General features: G+C 48.4%; 1 protein-coding gene across 2 annotated transcripts in view; it reads left to right on the forward strand.

The window, feature by feature from the left end:
* Nucleotides 1-18,876, forward strand: part of LOC125716644 (ephrin type-B receptor 1-B) — a 123,350-nt gene that overhangs the window by 91,363 nt on the left and 13,111 nt on the right. For both annotated transcript variants that reach the window (XM_048989199.1, XM_048989200.1), the window contains 8 exons: nt 882-1,217; nt 3,961-4,085; nt 9,426-9,588; nt 12,285-12,393; nt 12,715-12,779; nt 14,930-15,052; nt 15,145-15,392; nt 16,737-16,952. In XM_048989199.1, coding sequence (XP_048845156.1) covers nt 882-1,217; nt 3,961-4,085; nt 9,426-9,588; nt 12,285-12,393; nt 12,715-12,779; nt 14,930-15,052; nt 15,145-15,392; nt 16,737-16,952 — 1,385 coding nt within the window. The remainder of the gene's footprint in view (nt 1-881; nt 1,218-3,960; nt 4,086-9,425; nt 9,589-12,284; nt 12,394-12,714; nt 12,780-14,929; nt 15,053-15,144; nt 15,393-16,736; nt 16,953-18,876) is intronic.

The raw sequence follows: 18,876 nt of genomic DNA on the forward strand, positions 1-18,876 counted from the left end.
TCATGTTCTATACTACCAGGAAGGAGTAGTATTGGTTCCAATTAAAAACCTTTAAAAAAAGAAAAACTAATTTCATGCACAATTAAAATTTATTTGTAGTCGTGTCATCCTATATCACATTCTGAAAAATGTTAATATAACGAAAATTTTAAATATGGGCTTCCGCCCAGCCCTAGCTGTAGCAATGTCTTATTTTTTTATATGCTTTTCAAATAAATAGCTTGCCCCCCTTGGTCCTCGCTGAGGCCCCCTAGTGGGACACGGCCCCCTGGTTGAGAACCACTGTTGTACGAGAAGCATCTGCCTGTTGCCAGTTCTGGCGTCTCTAAAACTTCATTCGGAATAAGGAACAAGTGAACTAAGCGTGGGTGTCTATTGTCACGCCCGGCTCGTACAATCCTCGTGTGTGCCACGCCCCCTGATTATCCTCGTGTGCTTCCCCGATCATGCCCAGCTGTTGTTTCGCCCTGTCTTTGTTCTGTATCAGCCCACGTCTTGCCCTGCTTTTGGTCTGTCATTGATGTTAGGTGATGTTAGTGCTGTTGTTCTGCCCTGCCCTGCCGTAGCCGTCTTCCCCTTAATAAATCCCCGTTTTCCCGACTTTCAGCTACCTGTTTCGTTCTTCCCTACCTCCTACCCGCCAGCCTGCTCGTCCGCACCGCAAACCCTGACATCCATGCTGTGCCTTTTTACAGCATTGTCATTAGTCTCTCTTCTCACCTTGTGTGCGATAATGCAATGCAGCACTCCGGCTTGAATGACCTCTATGGCCACAAAGGGAATTTTCTGGAATGATCAGCAGCAGTGTGGTACTTGGATTTAGGACCCTTATAAATCTGTTCAGTGTCCTTGACCCCTGACTCTTGTCATTATATGTGCAGGTGTCCCGTCTGGCCCCCGCAACATCATCTCTGTCATCAATGAGACGTCGGTGACGCTGGAATGGCACCCTCCGCGGGAGACAGGCGGCCGCGAGGATGTGGTCTACAACATCGTGTGCAGGAAGTGTCGCACGGACCGCCGCTCGTGCTCGCCGTGCGATGACAGCGTGGAGTTTGTGCCGCGGCAGCTGGGCCTCACGGAGACGCGCGTCTTCATCAGCAACCTGTGGGCGCACACGCTGTACACCTTCGAGGTTCAGGCCATCAACGGCGTCACCAGCAAGAGCCCCTACCCACCCCAGCATGTAGCCATCGACATCACTACCAACCAGGCTGGTACGTGCCTCCGCCCATGGCCCTCCTCACCGACACTGGCTGCCCAGTGCTGCGGCTTATTGTCCTCGGGCCATGGGTTTGATTCCTCCTCCGGCTCTGGGCCTGTGGAGTTTGCGTATTCTGCCTGTGTCATTCAGGTTTCCTCAGGGTACTCGGGTTGACCCCCACAGAACAAACACACATGGTCGGGTGACTCTGCCTCACTAAATAATCCATGCTGTGTGCCTGCGAGAGGGTGTGAGGCCTGCGATGTTCCACCACCCTGTCCCTCACCTTGTGCCCTGTGATTCCTGGGCCCATCTTATTTTCTTCCTTCATCTTTTCCTCCTCCATATTCTTCTCCTCCTCCTCCTTCATCTCCTACTTCTCCTTTACATCCTCTTCCTCCTACTCCTTCTTTTTCCTTCTTCTCCTCCTTTTGCTTTCTCCTCATCCGCATCCTCCTCCTCCTTCTTTTACTTTTTCCTTTTTCTCCTCTTCCTTCTCCTCCACCCCACTCGCCTCTTCATCCAAGTCCTCCTTTTTCTTCTCCTTCATATTATTCTTCTTCTCCTCCTTCTCCTCCTCATTCTCCTTCTCACAGTGGCCTATTGCAGGGTGAACAGTTATGGAAGATGGATGGACGGTGTGCATGACCTAATTATTCTGCTTTAGAACCTATCATCCGCAGAGGGCTTCTTATACTGTGAGTCTTTGGACTTAGCGCTTAGAGCCTTGGGGGTTTTATTAAGCTGGGTGCATCATGGCCGTCTTTGCTGCTCTTAGAAGTGTTATTACATTGGATCAGTGTCTCTGTTTATTATATCGGATCAGTGCCCACCCCCCAACTCTCTCAGTTTCTGCTGTTATGGGTAGGGTCTCGGATCACCTGCCTCTGACTGCTGTTGTTCTAAGACTCTTTTAATTTAGTTTTGGAAGACCATCGTACCACACAAGGTCCAATTATGAGGTCCCTGATAAACAGAGTGGAGTAAATAAGTGATTTTCTGATGTTATTAAATCTAGTGGTGGCCCAGTGTTAGGGAGGTTCTTGGCTCGTAACATGGTATGGCCATCACATGCTGAACAGATACCCAAGGTGAGGCTGTTTGAGGCAGTCGTCAGTGCCCTTACGTATGGCTGTATAACTGGCCTTTTTATTCACCGAGGTGAGGCTGTTTGAGGCAGTTTTTAGTGTAACAGGCCTGTTTTACAAGGTGCCCCACTTATTATTTTGGCCCTGTAAATGAGTGGAGCTGCTGAAGCAGGGAGGCACATAAAGAGGCACATCGAATGTTTATCTGCGAGTACTGAAGGGGACACCAAGGCAGGATAGATCTGGCTGGTTATATCAAAGATGGAGAGCTGCTGTTTTCTTAGGAAAAGTCAAAATGGGCTTTCTTCTGAAGAGCTTGAATACCCACTCAGAGCTCTTAATTCAGACAGTTTGGGGGGAGACGTGTTAATCAGAACGTCCCTTTGCCTCTATGCCGTCATCATACCTGAGCTCAGACACTGTAGCTGCCCCCCCCCCCCCCACCACCAGAGAGTAAGTAAATGATAGGCTGCCCAGCCGCTATAGTAGGATATAGTAGAATAGAACAAAATGACAGGCTTTCAGGGGATGGGGATCAGGGTTGACCTTGCTCTGATGATACCGTGACACTTCCTTTTGTGTGTGTGTGTGTGTGTGTGTGTGTGTGTGTGTGAGAGAGAGAGAGAGAGTCTGTGTGTGTGAGAGAGAGAGAGAGAGTGTCTGAGTGTGTGTGTGTGTGTGTGTGTGTGAGAGAGAGAGAAAGAGTCTGTGTGTGTGTGTGTGTGTGAGAGAGAGTCTGAGTGTGTGTGTGTGTGGGAGAGAGAGAGTCTATGTGTGTGTGTGAGAGAAAGAAGGAGTCTGTGTGTGTGTGTTCCTGCCGAGCTCACATGTGTGTATGAGTCTCTGTATGCATGTGCATGTGTGTGTTGCTGACAAGCCTGCGTGTGAGAATGTATGTGTGTCTGTGTGTGTATGTGTGTGCGTGTGTGTATGTATGTTCCTGACAGGCCTGCGTGTGAGTATGTATGTGTGTCTGTGTGTGTGTGTGTGTGTGTGTGCGTGTGTGTGTGTGCGTGTTTGTGTGTGTGTGTGTGTGTGTTCCTGACAGGCCTGTGTGTGAGTATGTATGTGTGTGTGTGAGCATCTGTCGGGTCTTGTTCTTGTAGCTTTGTGTGTCGAACATGGTTCAATCCTGACCTGAGGGAGGGGAACACAGAAGCACAGCGAGCGTTTGGGTATCACACCGGCAGGTAAATGGCTGCGTGACAGGAAGCCTCCAGTCCTCCTCCTTCCCCCAAGCTTTGGTCTGTATGATGGAGAGAGTCTGACGTTCCTTTGGCAGGAAGCGCAGGCTGCCACACGGCAGAGTGTGAACGCAGCAAGCAGCCAAGGGATGAGGGTCAGTGAGATCAGAGGACTCGCGATGCAAATGAGCAGTGGCGGTATGAGCGGGCATCGGGGTACAAAGAGGCCTTGGGGAGGAGGGTTGTGGTTCATAGCTGAAGTGCAGGTGGGACTGGCCAGCAGAGGGCAGCCTAGAGCAGGGTTTCACTCATTCTACAGCTGTACCCATTCAATGAACTGGGTGTCATCAGTCTGCTGCTAGTGGTGGGACATGGATGACAGACAAGTGTTAAAAACATGAGGAGCACCTGGCGGTGCAAAGGGGTGAGCTACAACCGAGAGCCCCGAAGCTGATTGGCTGTTGACTCTGTCCCTCTCACCCAGCTCCCTCCATGATTCGCACGATGCACCAAGTCACCTCCACCATGAAGAGCATAACACTGTCATGGCCGCAGCCGGAGCAGCCTAATGGTATCATCCTGGACTATGAGCTGCGCTATTATGAAAAGGTAAGATCTCTGCTGTCACATATGCTGGAGGCTCCCTGTACATCCCGTTAATACCCCTTAAAGCCAGACTGCATTGCCAGCAGAGTTACCATAAATATTAAACCATCATCCTCATATAAGTACTGTATCACAAATGTAAATAACTGTGTTGTTATTTTGTTCATAATTCAAGGGATAACAAACAGCACACACTAGCATTCCAGTCTCAGATAAGTGAGAACTAAACTAAATATTGCCAATGCGCAGCATCTGAAAGACGGCAAAGCAGCTGCTGGTTACTGAGGCTCTGTGGCCACTGGAGAGAGCCAGCAAGCACTTCCTGTATTTGTGGGTGAGGTGTCATTAACTGAACCTGAAAGAGTATAGAAATACACCATATTAATATTAAACTGTATAAATGACGATTGTGTGTATAGAAAAGTTCTTTTAAATGGTTTGGTCAGAAAGCAGACGTCTGTTTAACCCTCCGGGGTCTAGGGGTAGGGAACACACTTTCACTGACTGGGGCATGATCGCACATTTCATTCAATATCATAAACTTAATTCATGGCAAATAAATTATTTCTGATACATTTGTTTTGGCATTACACTCATCTTTATTTTAATGTATATTGTAAATATGTCAGATTTATGTTAAGTTTGTAATTTGACATCAAAGTATAGACATTGTAAAATGCAGTTTGGAACACTTGCAGAAACATTATAAAAGTACATAGTAAGCAATAGTGGCAGTTTCATTTGATCCCAGATATCTGATCACCAAAGTCTTGGTTACATGAAGATGACTAAATGGTGTAGTTGTAACATTCAGTTGGATATATAAATAAGAAAAGGCAAACTCATGTCACTATTTCTGGTCTCCTTTCAATATGTAGCAACTTTCATGCGTATGAATGAGCCATTCACACCTGGCCACATCCCCCCCCCCCCCCCCCCCCTTTTATGGCCCTGATGGGGATGTATCTGGTCGCGTTTCACCGATGCGCTGTTCAAATTACCATGCGAATGTGATTTGAATACGTGGAAATGCGGCTATTTAGAATGCGAACAGCGATCTTCAGGTGAGGGCAGCACTACACGCCCCCGATGCAGGTAAAACAAAGAAAGGTGACATGGTCTACTTTTTAGCCGATTTAGCCTAATTTTAAAAACTTTAATACTTACGACAACTGACGTTTTGAAAAGAAGACAAATTACGGATTTAGTTTGCGTTTTTTTCATGATTCTACATAAAGATTTCAGTGAGTTATAAAAGTACTCGCCGACGATGCACTCGACCCCAGAGGGTTAAGGGCATCATCAGAAAAGAACCGGCTTTGTATATAGCCTTAGTGGGGGTGCGCTCTGATGTAGCCATGGGGGGGCGCTCACTTCAGAGAGGCCCACACGTGGGTCATGGCACTTAAGATGCCCCCTCCCTTCCAGCACTGCTTCCTAACACCAGTTGCAGAGGCCGCATGTAACGAGCAGCACTGTGCCCGGCAGCGCGGCTTGCTGCGCTGTCGTCTGCTCGACGTGCTTCATTAGTGACGCGCACAATGGCTGCAGGGCTGCCGGCGAACACGAACCCAATACCATGGGGGCGTACTCTGGCTCCGGCGTCGTCGCCATGAGCCCCCCCCCCCACCACAGCACGCTCATAAGTCTGACCGTGATCCCCGCCAGAACACCCAGCCCTGTCACTGTGGCCCTCGCCTTTAAGTGCCGCTCGAGCCGGTTCTCAGCTCCTCCCGGCCTCGACATTCCCGGGAATCTCTGGCCGGCGGGGGGTGTGCGATGTCACAGCCAGCGCCGCAGCGAGGAGCCGCAGCGAGGAGCCGCAGCGAGGAGCCGCAGCGAGGAGCCGCAGCGAGGAGCCGCAGCGAGGAGCCACAGCGAGCACAGATGGAGCGCCTTTGTCTCCATCTTTCTTTTTTTGTCTTTCGACACCAACATTGGCCCTGAGCGGTGGCAGGCTGGCTTGTCGTGCAGCCCAGCTGCCACGGGGGGGTTGTGAAGCGGGAGGGGACCACCCCACCTCTTCCGCTGTGCCGTTTGGGCTGCCGCCGCGTACATGCCGCTCCACCCTCCTGACTCCCCCCTGTTCCCACCTCCTGTCAGTGTGGTAGATCGATTTTAGGACTCACCCCCCACCCAATAATGACCAGCATACTATTATCTTTGGGGAGGGGGTGGCTGTGATATAATGTGCCAATACTCCAGTCTGTCCCCTCTTGAGAGGATTCCCCCCCTCTCCCACCCAGTCTGATCAAGCCCCATCGTGCGATCGTGGTGGCTCGGGCGGGGGGGGGGGGGGGCAACTTAGTAATTGAAATACAGAGGCCTGTTTATTGGGGAGATTAATAAAGCCCCTCAGCATGAGCATAAGCTTAGGCTTAGCACTTAGCCTGACTCCACGCCGCGCGCGATAAGTGTAATTCTGTCCCAAATCAAGAGCGCAGTCTGATATGTTAAACGATTGAGATAATTGGTTAACCTCTGTTCCCCTCCACACGTATGTGAGTCAGGGTGCTCGTTCCTATGTGAGGTTACGGCTGGCCTTCCCACTTGTTGCGTAGGTGTCGTTATTATTCTCAGCACAGGGAGCTGAGCTCATGAGGGCTAGGGGTGGGGGGGGGGGGGGGTCTTAATGCATCGGCCTGAAGACCTCCGCCGAGCATAAAAATAGCAGATGGCGCATTGCCAACCCCCCCCCGTAAGTCATGCCGGTCTCCTCAGTGCTCGCCGATCGCTGTCAGGATAGACCAAGATGCACCTTGATGGCTTATTATTCCGTTATCGTCCGTGACAGACGGTTACCATCAGTGACAATTTGGGAAGGTTCTGGTCCTGATCCGTAATGGGTGGCTTAGAGGCTGGCTCCATCTCAGCCATTGTCGAGTCCTCACAGAGAATGCCTGCCTTTATTCCTAAACTTCCCCTTCAGAAGAGCACCTTTCTGTCTTAAATCTTAATTTATTGATTTGTGCAGATTTGTTCAGCGGGACCTGAAATTGTCAGTCTGAAAACTGTATAATTTGTGAATTAAAAACCCATTTTATGGTTGAGACTTTTAAATTAGCTAATAATCCCACCCAGGGCGAACTGAACCTCATTCCTGATGCTGCCTGGGAGAGTCACCAGACTTATCCTGTCCCTGTATTATATAAGCAGGTGCAGGCATAGATGGATGGATGGACATCATGTGTGGAGAACTAGAGACGTCTCATTTTTCATGCATGTTCGCTGTCGAATCTCCATAGCGATGCACTGTATCAGCTTGAAAAGGAACTGCATATTATCCCAATCTACTTTGCAAAGAGGTACCACAGACTGTGTCACAGTTATTCCATCTATCCATCCATCTTCTGTAATCACAGGGTCATGGGGGCCCTGTGCTTATCCAAGACTGCAAGGCAGGGGACAGACCATCACAGTCGAGTCCCTGCTTCTTAACACCAGCATAACAGTCTAGGGTACAAGCCATTGGACATCACGATGCACGTTTCATCTATTCCTATGCCAGATGTACACATCTCTATCACCTGTTGTCACACGTCATATGTACACATGTCCGGCACCTGTCCCCACACACACATAGGAGTGTGTGTGCATATGATGTGTGACAACAGGTGACAGAGATGTGTACATCTGGCATAGGAACAGATGAAACGTGCATCGTGATGTCCAATGGCTTGTACCCTAGACTGTTATGGGAAAGGAACAGATGGATAATTAATGTCAATTTATAAAATGCTGCTAAGCAGTGAGACCTGATTCATACCACTATGCTGATTAACTCTGACTCTGTGAGAGTGAGGATGTCACTGTCTTGCTGAATTGTCCCTACAAACATCAATGGAGAGTCAAAGAGGGCAATATAACAGTGTCTGGGGATGTGCAGGCCTCTCCAGCTGGAACTGAAGTCAATATTCATCAAGGACATGAGACAGAATGTCACGGGGAGCTGGAGAAGAACTCAGACTCATCTCAAGTTTATCATACGTTTCATTCATCCAAAGTGTCAAGCAGGTGAGATTCAGAGAGCAGAGGCAGCCAGCCAGGCCCAGATCTAGGGGCTGGCCAGTGGATTTAACTCTGTAAACCAGAGCTGTCCAACTCGTTGATCGCAGCATGTACGCAAGTTAAATGCAAGACAATCAATGGATAATGATCGTGATCGACAAAGTGTACCAAGGAGGATACCTTGAAGGAACTCCCCAGCCTAAATATTATCCCATTGCTACCCCGGTAAAATCATTGGGTCTAATTTGGCCACCCCATTGTACATGGTCAGTCTCCGCCCCAGAAAGAGTGTTCCTGAATGATCTGGAACAGTGTTTTATGGAAAGATCAAGGGGGAACCTTTCAGTACAGAAGAGCCTTCTAATAGTGCTGCTTTTGGCCCGATTTTCAGAATATCTGTGGGTGGGGCTGTTCATTAAGTAAATGCTTCAGAGTGGTTGATGAAAAAGGAAATTCTAGACCTAAATCCAAGAGCAGAAATGAGATATGAGAGAGAGACATGTATAACTATGTGGCATAGTTTTTAGTTGTTGAAGATGAAATTATTGAGGGTAATTACTTTTTCACATTTTTTTACATTGATTTCTTTGCTAAATGCAATGAATATAAAAATGTCTGACCTTCACTAGTGATGAAATATTGTGAAGCACAGAATATGGAATAGTAATATTTTTTCACAGCATTTCAGTTACTGTGGCCCTGGTAACAATAGATAAGAAGTGTGAAAAGTGTCTCCGATGGTTGTAGGAGATGCTTTATGACCTCCAAGGTTACTCAGTCCTGGGCTCTCAGTGTCAGTCGTGTTTTCTGGCTTTTGATCCAGCAAACCTATTATAACTGACATAGACCTTACAGAGGTATACACTATTATGTGACCCAGTGTACAGCCTTGGAGTAACATATAATTTTCTTTTTCAGAATTGGATGCATTTTAATAAAGTGTTCTGTCAAATTAAGCTGGTTCATTTGGAGCCTTAACTTAGAACCATTAAAGTATATACCTTAAGTGAGTATAAATAATCTAATTAAGAATACGTGTATCTTTTACATTCTCCCTTTATAGTAATAATAGACATAATGAAAGTATTTCTGTAACAAAGCCCGCCCGTCTTGCTGGTCCGTCTGGGACGAGGTGGAGCTTGCAGCGGAAGCCTCATCCAGCATTAGCACAAGGCTGCACTACACCCTGGACAGGCTTGTCTCACCTGGCCTCAAACTCCAGGTCTAGAAATACTCTGATTTTCTTATGTTCATTATTGGCTTGAGCTAAGACCGGCATTTGTACTGAGTTGTCAGGCCCAGCTGGAGCTATGGTTTGTCCCCCATCCTCACCAGGACCTCAGCGAGTCCAACTCTTCCCTGGTGAAGACCCAAACCAACACTGCGTGCCTGGATGGGCTGCGACCCGGGTCGGTTTATGTGGTGCAGGTTCGAGCACGGACAGTGGCCGGCTTTGGCAAGTACAGCGGAAGGCTCTACTTCCAGACCCTGACCTACGGTAAGCAGCAGTCTGTGTATGTGTGTGTGGAGACCAAATGTATCCCATAATCTGATAAAAATCTGTTTTTTTAAACATTCTGGGGACCATTTTTCAGGCTGGCGCTGGCTACTGGTTAAGGTCGCCATGCTGGGATTAAAGTTTAGATATGAATGGAGAGTCTCCGCCAAGATATAATTACAAACCTGTGTGTGTGTGTGTGTGAGAGAGAGAGAGAGAGTGTGTGTGGCCATGTATATATTACATTGTGGGGACCAAATATCCCCACAGTGTGATAAAAACCTGCTATTTTGACCTTGTGGGAACCATTTTTTCTCCATAAGGAGAAACTTAATTTTATAAAAACCTGTGAATGCAATCAGAAAACTCACAATGCCAAAAGTCTTGTATTTTGTTTGATTACTTATGGTTAAGGTTAGGGCTGGGTAGGGGTTACAGTTGTCATTGTTGCGATTAGAGTATTCCCCATAGAAATTAACAGAAGGTTTCCACAAAGATATGAATACAAACGTGTGTGAGAGAGAGTCCACCTGTCTGCTTTGTGGTGTGTGTAGTCTTTGTGTATGTGAATGTATTGGTGTGTGTAATGGAGATCGACTGAAGTCGAAACTGAGTAAAGTGCTTAGCTAATAGCTTTTTATTGACTGCCTTCTCTGGCTCGACAGTTATCCCAGATTGTTTAGCAGTGATTACAACTGCATATGAGTAATGACCAACCACAGAGGCTTGAGTATCTTCTCCACTGGGGATCTCCACTACTAGGGAGTCACCGCTAGCTCTTTGTGCACCTCCCTCTTACCTGGGCAGCCTCGCCTCTTCATGGGAAAGGAGGGGTTTGCTGCCTCTCTCTGACTGAGCCTTTGAACCTAACGGAGGCGCTGTTGTACCTGCTGCGAGCCCGATGGTGTTGGCACACAGTGCTGTAGAGTCCTCCGAAACCCCCTCTCAGTCACTTTCTCTCGTAAATAGCTGTTGTCAGAAGCATCAAGCCAGCGGTGTTGTTTTCACAAGGAAGTCCTCAGTGATTCCTCTGATGATCTTTTCTTGAATCATTCATAAAGAGGGACGTCTCTGCTAGCAGCCTGAAGCAAGAATAACAACAACAAAGGCCAAAAGTACAACAAGAACAAAGATTACCGCTATCTGCCTGCTTGTCCATGCTTCTGGGTGGACATTAGGGACCCACTGGCTGACAGAGTACTCAAGCTAACCTTACCGGCAGGATGATGAAAGGTTCTCCCCAGTGATACTGTCCAGCTTTAATTCAGATCAGCTTCCCTCTCTGTCCTGTAACAGGGCTGCCATCACCAGGGACGGATTATGGACCGGGCCAGCATGTCCGCTGCCCAGGGGCCCTTGGGGTGCAGGGGGCCCGTGGGGCCCCTAGCCCAAAACAATTTGCAACGCTTATCAACAATGTATTTTCGTTTGTCTATTTTAGAGGGCCTACATTCTTTGATCCTCTGCCTACAAGGGCCCCTGACCCTATAGGGAGGGCGTTTGGCTGCCAAGGGCCCTTGAATTGTGGTGGTTGTGGTGGTGGTGCTGGTGGTGGCGGCGGGGGGGCCCTCACGAACGTTTTGCCCAGGGGCCCACACAACCCATAATCCGTCCCTGGCCATCACTGGTGTAACTCGGCCAAATTGAGGCTTGTCAATTGAAGCTATCATGTATTTTGATCTTGTTCTTTACAGTAATGGAATCCAGTGTCAATTAGCCACCTTGCTGGAAATATCAGTTATTGCATTTCACAGTGACGGTGTGATTAATCTGAAACTTTATGTTTCAAAAGGATTCTTTTGGTATTTGTGAAGCAGAGCTAAAAGGTCATTTTCTGCCTTGAACTCCATACTTTTTGGGAGGTAGCACTGAGATAACGTGATTGCTTCACGGAATAGTGAAAATGACGGTTATTATTACCAAGCTTATTTTGTATTGTTTGCGCTATGTTAACCCCAAAGGGCTTCACGAAAATCACACATTCAAGTTAAATTGTTACATTTGTAGTTAATGACTACAATCTGAAGCAGCATGAATATTAGAAGCAGCCGACAGCAAAATGTGTCCCAGATGAAACCTTTCGTTGTTAGAGTGATTCCCCATGAATTTTTCCTGCGTCCTGAAAATTTGTAATAGTGATGTAAAAAGTCACTCACTTTGCAAATAATAAATTGCACCATATAAGGGAAAGCCCACAAAATGCATTATTCATTTATTTTGAATAACTACTTATTCAATCACAAAGCAATCTCACAAACGTTCACCACATTTAGTGGATAATTTATAACGGGCAAGACACATGAACTGCAGGGGCTGTGGAAGGAAAACAGAATAGCCAGAAGGAGGAAGATGCTAATCCCACCGTGAAGCAATCATTCATGGAAATAAATAACCATATTATTAGTTCTGTAGCACTGCTTTTTTCCAGAATTGCTAAAACATTTTATTTCAGTGTTGGCTTTATTCTTATGGATTCTAACACTAAAGGGATTTAGTCGTAAAGGAATTTCAAAGTGACGGCAGAATAATGGTTGAAAGCCAGCACTCTGGGAAGGTAATGGCAAAGACACAGAAGCCTCTGGGTGTGCTGCAGTCTGTCAGGTGACTGTAACCTGACATCTTTGAATGCGAGCTCTCCCTTCCTATCTCATCCCCTTCAACCCTCCCACATCCCCCTCCCCGGCCTGGCTGCACAGACGACTACAGGTCTGAGCTGAGGGAGCAGCTACCCCTGATTGTGGGCTCAGCCGCTGCCGGTGTGGTTTGCATTGTGTCCCTGCTGGCCATCTCCATTGTCTGCAGCAGGTATGCTCACTCTCCATGGACATACGTTTTATTCTCTGATGGATTCATCTGATTGGACAAGCCAACTCCAGTTAGTCAAGCCCAGTTTACATGGGTAGACCTGCTCTGTTGGACACTATTACATATGGTGTATCATGTGACATTATGATGTTCTGGGTAAAAATGCTGCCTGATGAGAATTATTACCACTATCACACTCCCACTATGATCGCACATTAATTTGGAAGAAAACCGCGGTTTCTATTGGCTGTCGATCGATCGGGGGCTTGGTTCTTGCCGTATCTTCAGAGGAGCTGCGTGCCGTGTCTTGATGTCTTGCAGGAAGCGGTCGTACACCAAGGAGGCCATCTACAGCGACAAACTGCAGCACTACAGCACCGGCCGCGGTGAGCGTCCCGCACCAGGCATGCCGCCCGCTCTGCTAATCAACGCCTCCTGCCGCTCTACTCCTCCTCGCCTCACTACTTCGCCCCCTTGTGTGCAGAGTCCTCCTCTGTGCACGTTTGCTTCTTAACAGAAAACCCTTCATGCATGCGTGTGGCTGAGGGTAAAAGCCGGCGTCGATTGACACATCTCAGTTCCTAACGACGAAGCCCCTGACAGGCCCGGCCCCCGGCTGACAGCGGTCAGGCGGCGTAGGAGCGAGAAGCCTGAAGCAGTTTGATCGGACTTTCTGTAGGCGCGCCGTGTTCTCCGGGCACATCCACCCACGGTCCATTAAGCCTGTCTGACAGAGCTCAGCCTCCCCCACTTCCTGTAAAAGAACACGCGTTCTGTCAGAGGAAGGTACAGCCATCGCAAGCAAATGAACTTGGAGGCGCGGCCCAGCAGGGTGAAACAGTGGCCACCCTAAACGGTAGCAAGACTACAGAGGCGCTTCTGTGTTATTGTCAAACGAATTGGTCTCTTAGCACTCTGTAACATTTTTTACTATTTACTATTTTAAATAGCATATAACATATATTGTATATGCTAATAAGTTCCTACAAAATTATGAAAGTTCAAAGGAACTTGCTTTTGATTTTGATTGTTTTTTTACAGAAATGGAATCCAATGTCAATTGTTTGTTTTTTTTATAATTTCAGACTGTTCAGTTGGCTGGTATTTTTAATCAGTCAGACAGAGGGACGTTTAACTCACTCCACTGACCTCTATCATGCTAATGCTAAATGCGCTAAATAAGAACATAGGCCCTGAGATCTGTATTTGAGGGTGAATTAGCCTCTCTGTGTAATTAACACAAAGGGGCAGGGTGCAGGCCTATGCCAGTGAGATTAGCAGAAGCACACATGGAGTACGTGCATGCCGATTAATTAGTCTTAATTAGGAGCAGGCCTTGACGAAGGAGTGTGTTCATTAGCCATGGTTGCAGGAAACATTGGTGTAAATGGGGCTGCTGGGGCAGCGGATAAGGGAATGGGGGAGGAAATCATGCCCCCCCCCCCCTTTGTCTTTGTTAGCACTGAAGAGGTGGTTACATGGCCTGCCCTTGCGAAGGTGAGAACTTTGGCGATGGAATTAGGATATCGGAGCTGAACAGAGTGCAGTTCTCTTTCCTGGGTGCATTTCCCATGAAAGGCTATCTGCGTAATTCGAAGATTTGCAATATTACACAGCGCAGCTGTTTCCACCGCTATGCGGTGGCCTTGGGGGGGTTAAATGGAAATCCGGAAAAGATCTCTGGGTGTCGCCTTTCGGCACATTGCTGTCTCAGGCCTGGGTCAGGCCGGCTTTGCATGGTGCCGGTCCCCTTTCAGGACAGCACAGGGTGGCCTGAACCATTCATCGATTTCCAGAGCAAGTGCTTATGGAAGCGACTGAATTATTAACGCGTTTTCCATTTTATCGTTACGTTATTAAAGAAATGGTTAATGGGGCTGTGATACAGGAGTATGTGAAGGTAAACTGCCATGTAAATTATGCATCAAAGTGACTGTGGGATCCTGTGAAAGTACGTCCTGTCCTGACTCAGGCACCAACACACACACACACACGTCCATCACTCGCCTGCTCCCATCATCCTCCAGTGGTTACAGGCAGCGACTTACCTTTTGCTAATGGGGTGGTGCAGGGGCAGATAGTGGAGATGGGTTTGACGAAACCAGCGGGGGGATGGAGAACCATCACAGCGTCAGCAGGGAAACAGTCATGCAGACTCAAGGTGGACATTGGGTCTCTGAAGGAAACACAGCTGTAGCCCAGTCCCAGGGCAGTACAACATATTCAATTCAAACAGCAACAATTTTAGAAAATATGGATGAGAGGGTGGTGGGCTGAATGGGTGGGCATGTCCCCTGACTCTGTGCCTCACAGCAGCTAGCATCTGTTAATCATCGTTGGGCTGATTCATCGCTAAGTTTCTGGGTAGCATCACACGGCACATGCACACACATTTTTGACATAATTCCCATGATTCTGGGGTTACCTGCGTTGCTGTCTACAGCAGTGTCTGTGGGTATCCCAATTAGCTTAAGACTTTTCCAAAATGTGTATGACTAATTGATAATCCCCTGTTGGATTCTCTGCTTACTTACAGGCTCTCCAGGGATGAAGATCTACATTGATCCATTCACCTATGAGGACCCCAATGAGGCAGTGCGTGAGTTTGCCAAAGAGATTGACGTGTCTTCTGTGAAGATCGAAGAGGTCATTGGTGCTGGTATGCTTCAGATATTCTCTTATGTGTGTTTAGCGTAGCTCCAAGCTCAGCTCTCCCTCATTTCTTCATCCGTGTGTCTTTCATTTCTCCAGGAGAGTTTGGGGAGGTTTACAAAGGCCGCCTGAAGCTCCCAGGTAAACGGGAGATCTGTGTGGCCATCAAGACCTTGAAGGCGGGCTATACGGACAAGCAGAGGCGGGACTTCCTGAGCGAGGCCAGCATTATGGGCCAGTTCGAGCACCCCAACATCATCCGCCTGGAGGGTGTGGTGACAAAAAGCCGGCCGGTCATGATCGTCACGGAGTTCATGGAGAATGGGGCTCTGGATTCTTTCCTAAGGGTGGGTGTGAAATATTCATTGGATTAACATGATATATCACAGAATTGAATTGCTACTAATGTATAATTTGTATACAGCTTTTTTGTGTGAAGGGAGGTTCAGTGGGTACTTCTAGGTACTGTGGCCTCACACTTGCAAGGTTGTGGGTTTGGTTCTTGTACATGTTTGTGTGGGTTTTCTCATCGTATTCTGCCCAAAATGTAGTTAAGTCCTAAACTGCACATAGTGAGTAAATCTATGCTCGTTCATGGGCTGTCATCCAGTCTGTGTTTTTAATAAACCCGTTTTAAAACTTAGTATCTTCTACTGTTAAGATACCGTTCCATGAGCAGCACCGCAGAAAGGAAGGAGTGCGCTTCAGTATTAATCAATGTTTGGCCTGCTTTCTGTAATCACGTGGATTGGTTTTCCTTTCGCTTTGATTTACCACTAGTGTGAAAAGGGCGCTTTGAAGCCATTTCTGCCATTTTCCAGCTTTGACTAGAGCCTGTATTGATTTTCCCCATGCTGGCGTCTGTTAGCTTTCGTCCTGTTCAAAGAGGCCTTGCTGACACAATCTGGGGCATAGGGGTCAAAGGTCACAGAGTTGTTACTCATTCAGAGGGAGTTCAACGTACCTGGTAGGATTTTTTACGTGCTGTTAAGCTCTTTGGGGAGGTAGATTAAAAAAACACCCTGCAGAATAGAAAGCCTGTCCTTGGATAGCTTTATCAGCTGCTAGGAAAGATGTCTTTTCATTCCTCATGAGACGTTTTCTGACACAAAGAAAATGGACAGAGGCAGTAGGATAAAGGGAGTACTCAAGAGTGACTTGTGGACGTGGCGGTTTCTCACCTCCTGGATGTTTCAGGCACAGTAAAGGGCGTTCTTCTGCCATTTAGCGGAGAAAATGACAAAAAAAGTGTTAGTGGCATTGCTAGAGCTTGACCATCTATCCTGTCCATGGTGCATAGTGACTGTAAGGTGTTCAGTTGGCATAGGATCCCCAAACTGCAGTTGGGTTTGCTCACTTATTAAGGTTTGTCATGCAGTTATAATGTAAAAAATATCCAGTGTAGCAGCAGTTTACTTGTTGAATGTGTAATTTTATCCAAAGTGACCATAACTGGATGAGTAACTGAGTAGCTGTGCATCTTCCTGACAGGAAGCCATCCAAGTATAAAAACCATTTCTGTCCTAATTTATGCTAAAAGTTATTTTGATTTATTTGAACCTCGTCCACTTTGACACAGTGTTGACGTCCCCCAAAGGACTGCTGACATTTTTAGATGACTAACGGCAGAGTAGGGAGGCCCCCTGGCCCAGGCACAACCCTCATCCCTGCCTTTTTGTGTCCCCCCTCAGCAAAATGACGGGCAGTTCACAGTGATCCAGCTGGTGGGCATGCTGCGTGGCATTGCCGCTGGCATGAAGTACCTGTCAGATACCAGCTACGTGCACCGCGACCTGGCCGCCAGGAACATCCTGGTCAACAGCAACCTGGTGTGCAAGGTGTCCGACTTTGGGCTGTCGCGCTACCTACAGGACGACACGTCTGACCCCACCTACACCAGCTCTCTGGTAAGCCTTCTTCCTCCTCCTCTCCTTCTCTCATCTCTCCCTCCTCCTGACCCCAGAAGCTGCCGACACCTTCCAGCAGTACTCAGTAGTCTCCAGATCGGCTAAGCCGCACATAACCTTACTCCGATGAGCCCCCACAGCAACGTGGAGGCGTTAATTCAGGAGTCACAGTCAGCTGACTCAGTCCCTCACTCTGACGTTATGGAGACACAGGAAGGCTCCTAATGAGTTGCTTAATAAGGAACCCCAACAGGAAAGGGGTGAGGCGCAGAGCGGCCAAAGGACCCAGGTGCCCTGGCTGCCAGCACAGCGGTCCGGGCCTTGGAACTCACTTGTAAGCCTGTTCTTCTCCTCTCCTGGCACGGCCCTCTAGCTGGTTTACCATCTTTATTTAGCCTGACTGAAAACATTGACTCTGAGCCCAGCTCCTTGGGCATCCATGGCGAGCAGCATGTGCTCCGTTCCAGCTGAGCTCTTTACTAATTTGGTTCTCTGAAAATAGTTTCAGAGGCCAATCGCTTATTCTTGTTCCGACGGAATGAGTTTGGACACCAGCTGCCATGCATCTGAATGGTTTATCTGAGCCGTCGAAAGGGCTCAATGCTGTTCCATGCGGATGCGGATTCAAAGGCAGCTGAAGAACAAACATCGGCACTGCCTTTGTTGAGCTGCTTTGTCGGTCGGGTTCATGGAGAAACTCCTTTGCGTTGGGTTGCCTTGAAGTTCAGTGAGCCACTCGCGTTAAAGGTGGGGAGGTATCTGCAGGAGTCTGACACGGGAAATTTGAGCATGGCCTACTGGGAAGGCTGCATTCTGCACAGAAACCAATGGCTCTCCCTTAATTGGAAGCTGAATCGGTGCTGCTTCCTTCCGGTTTATTGATGACTGTGGGCTCTCTACAGGTGGGAAAAGACACCCTCAGAGGTGTGAATACGGGACATGGAGGCGTCTTCGGCATGGGCCAGCCGCTGATTGCTGTTAAACTGCAAAGAGGCCTGGGAAGCAAACACCTCCAAACACCTCCAACACACCGCTGCCAAGCAGCATGGCTCCCAGTCCCTCGGGCATTTTCGCTTTGCTTTTGCATTTTTCCTGTATGTTTAAACCTTGACTGCCCATCTGGTCCCCAAAAGAATCCACACTGAGGGAGAATCAAATTTTATTACTGTTCTGCTGATCATTCTTTGAGTCTTTAAATGCACCACGGAGACTGAGCATCATGTTCCTACCCCGACCACCCCCCTACCTGCTGATCTTCCCACCCCACTGATCCTCCAGCCCGGCTTATGCACCTGTCCAGATGATCCTCCTACCCCAGTCATGCTCTTACTCAACACATCCCAGCTGATCCTCCCTTCCATGTGGTCCACCCCCATTGATCCTCCTGCCCTGCTCACCATCCTGCCCAGCTGATCCTCCTTCCCAGGTGGCCCTCCCCCACTGATCCTCTTGTCCTGCTCATCCTCCTGCCCAGCTGATCCTCCCTCCCAGGTGGCCCTCCCCCACTGATCCTCCTGTCCTGCTCATCCTCCTGCCCAGCTGATCATCCCTCCAAGGTGGTCCTCCCCCGCTGATATTCCTGCACGGCTGATCCTCTTGCCCTCCCACACCACTGATCCTCCCATCTGGGTGATTGTCCCGCGCAGCTCATCCTCCTGCCCGCCTGATCCTCCCGCTCAGCTAATCCTCCTGTCTGACTCAACCTCCTGCCCCACTCATCTTCCCGCCCCAATCACCCACCCACCCAGGCCCAAGTGCTATTCGGCTCTTAGGCCAGAAGTGAAACCGGAGCCTCCATAGAGCATGTAATTAGGCCCGGTTTCATGCTGAGGAAAGATGTGCGACTCTTCGTTGGCTTGGCTCTGTCCGCCTCCTGCGAACACGCAGGCCCCACCCGCCCGTGCATATGCTCAGAGGGTATTGT

This window comes from Brienomyrus brachyistius, chromosome 21 (genome assembly GCF_023856365.1).
Source record: "Brienomyrus brachyistius isolate T26 chromosome 21, BBRACH_0.4, whole genome shotgun sequence".
Taxonomy (NCBI): domain Eukaryota; kingdom Metazoa; phylum Chordata; class Actinopteri; order Osteoglossiformes; family Mormyridae; genus Brienomyrus; species Brienomyrus brachyistius.